Source organism: Otolemur garnettii, unplaced genomic scaffold, assembly GCF_000181295.1.
Source record: "Otolemur garnettii isolate 467f Iridium unplaced genomic scaffold, OtoGar3 scaffold00119, whole genome shotgun sequence".
Taxonomy (NCBI): domain Eukaryota; kingdom Metazoa; phylum Chordata; class Mammalia; order Primates; family Galagidae; genus Otolemur; species Otolemur garnettii.
This window is the reverse complement of record NW_003852514.1, coordinates 6,031,894-6,043,425: the sequence shown is the minus strand read 5'-3', so window position 1 is coordinate 6,043,425 and position 11,532 is coordinate 6,031,894. Positions and strand designations below refer to the sequence as shown.

General features: G+C 47.1%; 1 protein-coding gene across 3 annotated transcripts in view; it reads right to left on the bottom strand.

Moving 5' to 3' along the window:
* Window positions 1-11,532, bottom strand: part of OGDH (oxoglutarate dehydrogenase) — a 90,709-nt gene that overhangs the window by 4,752 nt on the left and 74,425 nt on the right. For all 3 annotated transcript variants that reach the window (XM_023517739.1, XM_012809972.2, XM_023517740.1), the window contains 10 exons: window positions 9,819-9,998; window positions 9,151-9,303; window positions 8,078-8,180; window positions 7,623-7,751; window positions 7,143-7,293; window positions 6,727-6,854; window positions 6,445-6,623; window positions 5,830-5,901; window positions 5,064-5,192; window positions 4,092-4,164 (listed from right to left, as the gene is read on the bottom strand). In XM_023517739.1, coding sequence (XP_023373507.1) covers window positions 4,092-4,164; window positions 5,064-5,192; window positions 5,830-5,901; window positions 6,445-6,623; window positions 6,727-6,854; window positions 7,143-7,293; window positions 7,623-7,751; window positions 8,078-8,180; window positions 9,151-9,303; window positions 9,819-9,998 — 1,297 coding nt within the window. The remainder of the gene's footprint in view (window positions 1-4,091; window positions 4,165-5,063; window positions 5,193-5,829; window positions 5,902-6,444; window positions 6,624-6,726; window positions 6,855-7,142; window positions 7,294-7,622; window positions 7,752-8,077; window positions 8,181-9,150; window positions 9,304-9,818; window positions 9,999-11,532) is intronic.

Here is an 11,532-nt window from a genome sequence, read left to right as displayed (position 1 = left end):
CAGAGCCTCAAGCTGTCCCCCTGGGCAGAGTGCCGTGGCATTACAGCTCACAGCAACCTCCAACTCCTGGGCTCAAGCCAGTCTCCTGCCTCTGCGTCCCAAGTAGCTGGGACTACAGGCGCCTGCCACAATACCTGGCCATTTTTTGGTTGCAGCCATCATTGTTGTTTGGTGGGCCGGGGCTGGGGATTCAAACCCGCCACCTTAGGTGTACGTGGCTGGCGCCTTAGCCAGTTGAGCTACAGGCGCCGAGCCCAAACAATTTTTTTCCCTTGAGAAAGAGTTTCAGTATGTCACCCTCAGTAGAGTGCCGTGGTGTCACAGCTTATATCAACCTCAAACTCTTGGGGTTAAGTGATTCTGTTGCCTCAGCCTCCCAGTAGCTGGGACTAGAGGTGCCCTCGACAACGCCTGGCTATTTTTTAGTTGTTGTTATAATAGTTGCCATTGTTGTTTGGCAGGCCTGAGTCAGATTTGAACCCTCCAGCCTCAGTGTATGTGGCCAGGACCCTAACTGCTAAGTTATGGGCACCGAGCCAACCATAACAATTTTGAGAAAATAAAAAGAAGTTAGAAGAACCAGACCTCCTGATTTCAAAAGTTACTACAAAGTTACAGTATCCAAATTAGTGTGGTGCTATCATAAAGACAGACATATAGACCAGTGAAATGGAATAGCAAGCTTAGATATAAACCCTCATATACAGGTCAAATGATTTTTTTTTTTTTTTTTGAGACAGAGCCTCAAGCTGTTGCCCTGGGTAGTAGAGTGCCGTGGCATCACAGCTCACAGCAACCTCCAACTCCTGGGCTCAAGTGATTCTCCTGTCTCCACCTCCCAAGTAGCTGAGACTATTGGCATCTGCCACAATGCCTGGCTATTTTTTGGTTGCAGCCCTCATTGTTGTTTGGCAGGCCTCGGCTGGCATTCGAACCCACCAGCTCAGGTGTATGTGGCTGGTGCCTTAGCCGCTTGAGCCACAGGCACTGAGCCAAGGTCAAATGATTTTTGAAAGTGTACCAAGACCACTTAAAGGAGAAAAGTTAGTCTTTCTTTCAAATAGTGCTGGGGAAACTGAATATCCACATTCAAAAGAACAAAATTTGGATCCCTTATACATGGAACAACATATATGTGGACAAATAAACTCAAATGGGTCAGAGACCTAAATGTAAGAGATAAAACAAACTTTGAATTTGGTAATGATTTCTTAGATATAACAACAAAGGTATAGCCAACTAAAGAAAAAAAGATAAATTGGACTTCATAAAAATAAAAAAGAATAAAACCCCACAGAATGGGAGAAAGTAAGAACCCACAGAATGAGAGACAGTATTTGTAAATCTTGTATCTGAAAAAGTATTATTATCTAGACAATGTAAAGAAATCTTAAGACTCAACAACAAAAAAAATGAGCAATTTAAAAATGGGAAAAGGCTGTCTTGTTACTCATAGCACAGTGGTTACAGTGCCAGCCACATGCACCGAGGTTGGCGGGTTCAAGCCCGGCCCGGACCAACTAAACAACAATGACAATTGCAACAAGAAAATAGCCAGGCATTGTGGCAGGCACCTGTAGTCCCAGCTACTTGGGAAGTTGAGGCAAGAGAATTGTGTAACCCCAAGAGTTTGGGGTTGCTGTGAGTTGTGATGCCAAGGCATTCTATGGAGGGCAACATATGAGACTCTGTATCAAAAAAAAAAAAATTGTAAAGTTTTTGAATAGACAGTCCTCCAAAGAATATATACAAATGGCTGACAAGCACACGAAATGTCATTAATGTTCCAATGTAAATCAAAATCACAATGACATACCATTTCACACCCATTAAGATGGCTACTAACAACAATTCAGAAAATAGTGCTGATTAGGCTGCAGAGATGTGAAGCACTTGTGGGCAGGACATAAAATGATGCAGCCACTGTGGGAATGTTTGGCAGTTCTCAAAAAATTAAAAATAGAATTACCATATGGTCCAGCAATCCCACTTCTGGGTACATACCCAAAAGAACTGAAAACAGGGACTTGAAGAAGTATTTGTATACTCACATTCACAGAAGTTTTATTCACAATAGCAAAAATGTGGAAGCAACACAGTCCATCCATGGATGAATGGATAAACAAAATCTGATATATGCATATAATAGAATATTATATAGCCTTAAAAAGAAAGACTTTCTGACACATACTACAAAAACGATGGACCTTGTAGACCAGGGGTGCTTAATCTTTTTCTCTGTCGCACACTGGAAGAATGAATTGTCTTAATACACAAACTCTAACACTAAAATATACAAACGCTAATGAAAGCTGATAGCAAAAATAAGGTCCATGTATACTTTTCATGATACCTGACACCGCAGATAAGCAAAAAAATTCCTCACAAAATCAGCCACAGGTTGGACACCCAAGTAATATAGACATTATGATAAGTGAAATAAGCCATCCACAAAGGACAAATATATATGAGTCCACTTACACAAGGTTTCTAGGGTAGTAAAATTCATATACAACATAGATGGCAATTACTAGAGGTTGGGGGGAGGACAACAGGGAGTCATTGTTTAATGGGGACAGAGTTCCAGATTTTTTTTTGGAGACAGAGTCTCGCTTTGTCACCCTTGGCAGAGTGCCCTGGTTTCACAACTCACAGCAACCTCAAACTCCTGGGTTTAAGTGATTCTCTTGCCTCAGCTTCCCAAGTCGCTGAAACTACAGGCACCCACCACAATGTCTGGCTATTTTTAGAAACAAGATCTTCCTCTGGCTCAGGCTGGTGGAGCCTGTGAGCTCAGGCAATCCACCTGCCTTGGCCTCTCAAGTGGTAGGATTTCAGTCAAGAGTTTCAGATTTTCAAGATGAAGAGTTCTGCAAAGGAATGATGGTGATAGTTGCACAACAATGTGAATGTACTTAATGAGTCACTGAACGACATATTTAAAAATGGTGGAAGGGTGGGCATGGTGGCTCATGCTAACAATTTGGCAGGCTGAGACGAGAGGACTGACTGAGGCTGGGAGTTTAAAACCAGCCTGAGCAACATGGGGAGATTGTGTTTCTACAAAAAATAGAAAAATTAGCTGGGTGTGCCGGTGCAAGCCTATAGTACCAGCTACTCAGGAGCCTGAGGCAGGAAGATTGCTTGAGCCTAGAAGTCTGAGGTTGCAGTGAGCTATGATGATACCATTATACTCCAGCCTGGGTGACAGTTATACCTCTGTCTCACAGGAAGAAAAAAAAAGTTAAAGTAGTGATTTTATGTTGAGCATTTTGCCACGATTAGAAAAAATTGGGGCCAGGTGCAGTGGCTCATGCCTATAATCCTAGCACTCTGGGAGATTAAGGCTGGTGGATGCTTGAGCTTAGGAGTTCGAGACCAGCCTGAGCAACAGTAAGACCTTGTCTCTGCTAAAAATAGAAAAAGTAGTTGGGCGTTGTGGCAGGTGCCTATAGTTCCACCTACTTGGGAGGCTGAGGCAAGTAGGATCACTTGAGACCAGGAGTTTGAGATTGCTGTGAGCTATAATGCCATGGCACTCTACACAGGGTGAAAGAGTAAAACTGTCTCAAAAATAAATAAGGTCCTACCTCCCAGTATTTTTCCTTTTTCCTGAAGGACATATTCTGGGGCTGGGCCTTGGAGCTGGGGGTTAGCTGCCACTTGCCTGCTGGAGGAGGCCACAAGCAGTGGCACCACTCTCAATCTCAGATTCACTTTACTGCCTCTAATTGAGTTCTGGGGCGCTCACATGAAAGAGGCAGCAGTTCCCAGGCTGGACGTGAGGTATGACATTTGACCAACTTGCATGTAAGCTGTGACTTTATACATTGGGTATCATGGGTCTTTCCTTCTTTACACCGTAACCAAAAATGTGCCAAAGCCATGCTAAGATTCACAAATACCAGGTGGCACCTGTGGCTCAAGGATTAGGGCGCCGGCCCCATATACCAGAGGTGGTGGGTTCAAACCCAGTCCCAGCCAAAAACTGCAAAAAAAAAGATTCACAAATACCAGCACCATAGAGCAGCAGCAGAGAACCCCCAAGCCCACCACTTCCCCAAAGAAATCCCTATCTCTCTCACACCCACCTGAAAGCATCTCATCAAAGCTGGTTCTGGCCTCAGGGTGGCGCAGCAGGGATTTAGGGGTGAAGATAATTAACTGAAATACAAAACAACAGGCTCATGGTGGACTAAGTTCTAAAGATTCCAGAAGGAAGGTCAAAAGCAAAGGTCTGCCTAAGCATGGAACTTCAGCACATTAGAACACAATGACTTGCCCTCCCAGCTCGCAATGGGAGCATCATATTAGAAAAAGCAGGAGGAGAGGAAAAAGGACCATCAGTTTCCCTGCTGTTCACCTTTCCCCAGTCAGGAATCCAGAGGACATTCATTCCCTCCAGGGTCTCTATCCCAGACTGCTCCATGGACCCTGTACCCTTCCCTGTGCTTCCCTGTACTCAGGAAAGAGCCCTGAGCCTCTTCTGGTTAGACCCAGAGACTATCTAAGGTGTGACAAAACTGGCACTAGGTGGTCCAGCCTTGTGGGCCCTCAGGCTGCTGGGGACACATGGAGCTGTGAACCTCAACCCTGCACTCCCATCCTACAGCATCCCCAGGCAGCAGGCACTCACTCTCCTAGACCCTTCCTCCACACTCCTTCTCGTGGAGCACATTTTCCACTTAGACCTCCAATCTATTCACCCTCTGACAGTAGCTCAGGATTTGCTGCCTAGGGAATCTTTACTGCTTTGGCACCTGCCAGGATGCATCTTTCTTCTAGAGATCAACGAGCCTCTATGATCCCTTGTCCGTTCTCCTCACAGGGTGGGTCTGCAGCCTCAGTGGAGCACTCTGCGCATGGTGCCCAACAGTACTCAGGGGTCCAGCATGGGGGGATGAGAATATGTAGTTCCCAGGTAGCAGCAGCGAAGAGAAGGGCACCTGGCTCCCTGATGCTATGTTCTATCTATGCTCCCCTTGTAGGTGCCATCTAGCCAGTTGAGCAGGCTAGTGCAGCAGGCTAGTCCTAGTGTGACCAAGAAAGGTCCTGCCACTGACCGGCTTCCGGAAGGGCAGCAAGATCTGGCGTCGTAGCACATGGAAGAAGTTGCCAGGGGTAGAACAGTTAACAACAATCCAATTGCAGTCATACAGCTGATTGATGTCAAAGTTGGCTTCTTTAAGGTCCTGCAGCAAGGAAGGAAATGCTAGAGGCTGGGTGGCAGCACTGAATGTTCTGGGGTGTCTAGGGTACAGGGGTGCCCGACTCATCTGAAGATGTGAACAGATACTAATAAGAGCTAGTCCAGCTGGCCTCACACCCTGGGGAATCTCAGTCCCACCTAATCCCCCCATTTCTCTGAGTTACTGCACAGCATCAAACAGATGCTATTTTAAGAGACATAAGTTCTACCTGAAAACCAATTTTAATCTTCCTTAGAAACTGACTCCCAATAGTCTTCTTTGAGCTCTTTGAGTTTCATTAAAATTGCCCCAAAGTTCTCTCCTCTAGTGTCTGTCTGAATCACGAGGCAAGGCAGCCGCCCCCTTCAACTCTGGAATTCATGCTGAGGTGTGCATATGGGTGTTTCTGTGTTTTCAGCAACATCAGGAAGCAAATATTAAGGGAGCCCTGCACTTTCTTCTGTGCGCTGAGAAGTCTCTCATTTCAGGGAGACCAGCAGTTACAGGATAACACCTATCAGCCAATTGAGCTTCTAGGCTGAAGAAAGGGGCAGGATCAAGGTCTATGTGACACCTTAGGACGTCTAGAGAGGTTTCTCCCCAGAGTTCCCGTGAGACGGGCATGGACTGTTTTACTCACTGGTAGGATGTCTGGGTCATCATTGCACATCTGCAGGAACCGCTCTGGGCGGGCGGAGGAGTGTTCTGGACCCTGGAACCAGACACACAGGTTACAGTTTGGGAGCTCTTCTATGCTGACATTTGCTGCTCCTCCTTAACTAATTTGCTCACTTCTGGTTATCTTTTTTCTTGATGGTAAGATTCAATTATTTCCCCTTCCCACCAACAAAGCACTTGGCTCCTCATTCCACACCAGAGCTTTAAGATTGTGTCACACTGAGTCCTCTGTAGGGGAATAACCCCAAACACAGTGTGGGGGATGTGAGGGAGCTGAGCAGGCTGAGCTGCTGGCAGTAGGTGCTGAATGTCTGGCAGACGCCTGTGCATCTGAATGGTCCACATCAGCACTGCCTGCTTCTTATCCAGTCGGGGGTAAGGAGGTGGGGCAGATATGGGGTACGCTGGCCACATCCAGAAGGGCTACTCTGCTATTTCAAAGTGACATTCTCATCTCAGATGGGCGAGAAGCACTGGCAGAGTCTTTAGAAGTCTGCTGTGAGCCACTGGCTCCGGTGCCAGTCTTTGTAGTTAGGATCCTAACCTGGCTCAAGTCCTAGGTCTCCCAGTGGCTCACCATGCCCTCCATGCCATGGGGCAGCAGCAGTACGATGCCATTCTGCCGCACCCACTTGGCTTGTCCTGGGCAGATGAACTGGTCGATGATGCACTGGGCAGTGTTGTGGAAGTCACCAAACTGGGCTTCCCAGAGGACCAGGGCATTAGGACTGGCCATGGCAAAGCCCAGCTCAAAGCCTATAAGGGATGAAGGAAGGAGAAAACCATATACAGGACACCAATCATTGGGCAGGTGGGGGAGGGGGAGGGGAGCCTCACGGCATGGGCTCTGGGCACTCACCCAGCACACCATACTCAGACAGCGAGCTGTTGCACACAGTGTAGGGGGCCTGATTGGGCCACAAGTGGTTCATGGGGATGCAGGTTCTCTTGTCCACATTCTGGTCATGGAGCACGTGGTGGCGGTGGCTGAAGCAGGACAACAGAGATAATAACGAGGACCTGACCTAACAGCAAATGTGCTGGGGACCCACAAAGAGGGCAGAGATCTCCCTTGCTGAGACCTGGACTTCCCACCAGGCAGCAGTAGAGTTTAGCACTATCCAGGTCTTAAAAGAAGTACTCAAAGAAAACCAGAGAGGTACTTTTAGCCTGAGACAAATGGGACTTAGTAACTGTCTTCTAGAAAATAAACACCAAAGGCCTCCCCTTTCCATCTCCTACTCTTTGAAGGGCAACAAAACTATAAAGTGTTACCTGAATGTGCCACGCTCCACGTCCTGGCCACTCAGCCGGATGTGGATGCCTTCCTTCAGGAGTGAGCCGAATGCCATGTACTCTGCCAGAGCCCAGTCCACAGTCCGGTTCTTTACTAGCTCCCCTCGGGTTTTCAAGATCCGACTCAGTCCTGAACAAACATAGCTCTCAGCTGCTGCAGGCCCAGGCCTGTACATGGCTGCCTCACTTCTCAGCATGCCAGTAGGAAGAGTAGCCTTCCTCACCTATTGCTTCCAGGTTCGCAAATGGATGGAGAAACTGTGACCTTAGTCCTCTATTTGCTACTGAGCAAATGTAGGACCACAAGGAGGTAAGAGATGGCCCCACCCAACCACACCATGGGTTTTAAGCAGGGCATGGAGGGAGTCTCTGCAGGACATAAGAGGCCAAGCACAGTCCTGGAAAGTTGTCGCCAATGGCTGCACCCAACTTTTCCACAGCTCAGCACAAGCTTGTTACCTCCATGAATGGTAAAGTTCTCCACAGGCACAGAGCTGGCCACGTTCCCAATGTGTGTCAGAATATCCTCTGTTAGGCCAGTGGAGGGGCAGGACATGCTCCTGGGCTGCCCATCCAGGGTGAAGAAGCCTAGGAGAGGAAGAACAGCTGAGGCAAGGCACCTGCTTCAGAGAAGGAGATACTACAGAGAAATGGCTATACTCTTCCAGGGATTAAACTGTGGCAGAAGGTGATTTTTGGGAGAATCAGAGTGATAGTGCAGCCTAGACTGTGTTCCCAGAAAGCACTAGTCTGGGGGTCTGAGTCAAGGGTCCACAGGGGTCCCTGCTGAAATGGTGAATACCACTGTGTGCTGTGGGGCAGAAGGAGGGGCTTGAGTCTTTTTCTGTAAAGGGGATTCATAGTTTCATAAGATTATCAAAGGAGCTGATTTGTGGTGCTATTTCCTCACTCACCAGGCCAGGGAGAGTCAAGCCAGTGCTTGATGTGCAAGATCTTCTCATCTTTGGATCTGGCAAAAGCTTCCTCACAGATCTTATCGTACTTGGAAATTTCCTCCTGGAGGGTTGGTACAACGCAGTAGTATAGGCATAGTACACAACCACTGTGCACATCCACCCGCACCCCGGATGCTGGTGTGCACACCACTGGACACCCATGTGCGTACCCACTTACACCCCACAGATGTGCACTCCTGAGTTCACATCTCAGACTCTGCCAGCCTCTTGGTCTATTCCTCCCCAATATGTGTAATCTTTCTAAGATTTCTGGAAAGACAGCAGAACATCATTCTTTTTACTCCCAATACAGTAGAGCCTCCACAGCTGACCACCTCCGTATGTTGACCTAATTATCATAGACTGGACATGCACCACATGTACATACCAATACAGCAGGCCTAGTTCCTTATGTTGACCACCTCATCACATTTATTTGGGTGGTCACCTCACAGAGTTTCTATTGTTTCTTCTCCATATTTGTTGGGTGGAGATCTAGCTCAGAGTTTGAGGTTCCCCACCCCAGTATTTTTCCCTAAGAACTGGCCCAGTTTTCACGGTTCCTACCATGGCTTCATCCCCAGCATTTGTCCTGATCTGGGCCCTCTTTGGTTTCTGTGCTTTAGACATGACTCCTCATGCTCCCTATTCTTCTCTCCCTTCTGTGGGGCACCCCTCACCACCAACTAGTGCTTACCACCCAGATTACACCAGTCCCATTACCAAGGTGGACTATCCACCTACCTCTCACCCCTGCACAGTTGGTATCAACCTTGAAAACCTATTAAGTAGCCACTACCTCATCTCTAAAATATGTCCTTTTTTCTCCCGAAACACTGTGAAGGCTGTCTTCACAAAACACAGCCTAGACATTCTCAAAAGGTTACATATTGAAATGCTGCAGCTGTAAATATTTCACACACTTTCACTTGGGTCTTCATAACAGCAAAAACGAGAACGAGCCCTGTGGCTGGCTTTTCCTGGTGCTCTCCAGCTCCAGGAAGGCCATGAGACACAGTACATGGACGCACCTCATACTCTGGCTGGTTGACCACGCCCTGTGACACCAGTAGCTCAGCATACTTCTGCAGCACTGGCTTCTGCTTGCGGATCTGCTTGTACATGAGCGGCTGTGTGAACATGGGCTCATCCATCTCGTTGTGGCCATTGCGACGGTAACATACCTGGTTAGAGCCATGAGAAAGGACATCAGAGACTGTGGCCAGCCCTTTAGGAAGCAGTGAGTTTGGGGCACATGCCTCATCTTCCTATGTGAGGCATGGTACACCCTGGTAATGGGACTGGTGTAATCTAAATGGTAAGTGCTAGTTGGTTGTGAGGGGTGCCCCACAACTGCATGCCTGCTCTGCCTCACTTGAGCATTACTAGAATTAGGATCCTATCTCTCCTTCACACAGCAGAGTTGCATCAACTATCAAATGATATAGAATGAGAGTGATTTAAGAATACCGACCATTCACAAAGCAGTCCTGCCACTATCACGAAAGCCCAGAAATAGCCCTCTTCACCACCACAGCCCCTGTCTGGAGAGTACTTGGTATATGTAGGCCCAAATACTTGGAGGTTAAAAAAAAAAAACTTGTAGCAAGCTCTGCTCCTTGAGACGCAAGGGTACTTGAGGCCACGAGGAGTGGGCTAGATGCTTAGCTCAGAATGTGCTGTCCCTGGAGTCACTCACCAAATCAACAACCACGTCCTTGTGGAAGGTGCTTCTCCACTCGGCTGCCACCTTGCACACGTACATGACAGCTTCAGGGTCATCTGAGTTCACGTGGAAAATGGGAGCGTTCACCACGCGGGCTACGTCAGTAGGGTAGGGGGAAGAGCGAGCCATCCTTGGGTCTGTGGTGAAGCCAATCTATAAGGAACATACAACCTGGCAAGACGGCACCTGAGCACAGCCAGTGCAGGGATGAGAAGGTGGCAGGCAGGGCTGGGAATAGGCTGCACCTGCCACTTGGCTACTCTGAGATAGTGCCCCAAATAGCTGTGAGGCTTTTCTCCTCTTCAAGTTTTGTTTGACTTTTCCTAGTCTGATAACAAAATTCATACATGTTCAACATAGAGAATTTAGAAGAGATATTATAAAAAAGTTACTTATAATTCTAACACTACTGGGTAAATATTTCGGAAGGCAGATATACTCACCATCAACGTGCCTGGTGGGGTAAATATTTTGAGGTTTTCATTTCCATACTTTTTTCTTTCTTTTTTTTTTAGAGACAGAGTCTCACTCTGTTGCCCTTGGTACAGTACTATGGCATTGCAACTCACAGCAACCTCTAGCTCTTGGGCTTAGGCCTCCCAAATAGCTGGGACTACAGGCGCCTGCCACAACTCCTGGCTATTTTTTTACTGCAGCTTGGCCAGTACCCTACTCACTGAGCCACAGGTGTTGCCCATATATGCAAATTTACATAAACAAATAGGTAAATTATACAGGATGGCCATAAAATTCGCATGCAATTTAAAATAGTGTGCAATTTAAAATTGTACATGAACTTTATGGCCACCTACAAAACTTAGAAATGAAATTTAACTACTAAATAATATACATATACTTAAAGTGTGTATATATATACACATAGTATATAAATAATATTTACACATATTTAAAATTTAGGGTCTTATTTCTATATTTTTGTACTTTATTCATTTAATAGCATGACCTTTTTATTTTTGGTTTTTTAATTTTATTTCATTGCTTATTTTTTCTTTCTTTCTCCCTCTTTTTTTTGTCGAGACAGAATCCTACCCTGTCCCCCTGAGCAGAGTGCAGTGGCTTGGTAGCTCACTGCAACTTCAGGCTCCCGGCTTGTGGGCATCCCGATGCCTCAGCCTCCAGAAGCCGCTGGGATTACAGGTGCTTGCTGCGGTGCCTGGCTGGGTTTTTCCATTTTTTTCATGAGTCCAGGTCTCACTTTCGCTCAGGCAAGTCTCGAACTCCTAAGCTCTAGCGATTCTCCCTCCTCAGCCTCCCAGAGTGCTGGGATTATAGACGTGAGCCACTGTGCCCAGCATGACCATTTTTTTGAAAAAATTTATTTATTTTTTGAGACAGAGTCTCACTTTGCTACCCTCAGTAGAGTGCTGTGGCATCATAGCTCACAGCAACCTCAGACTCTTGCCTCAGTCTACTAAGTAGCTGGGACCACAGGTGCTGCCACAACACCAGCTATTTTTTAGAGATGGGCTCTTGCTCTAGCTCAGACTGGTTTCGAACTCCTGAGCTCAGGCAATCTGCCTGCCTTGGACTCCCAGAGTACTAGGATTACAGGGTCCACCACACCGGCCTTGAAAAGAAAATTTAGGCTCGGCGCCTATAGCTCAACCGGCTAAGGCGCCAGCCACGTACACCTAAGGTGACGGGTTCGAATCCCCAGCCCGGACCC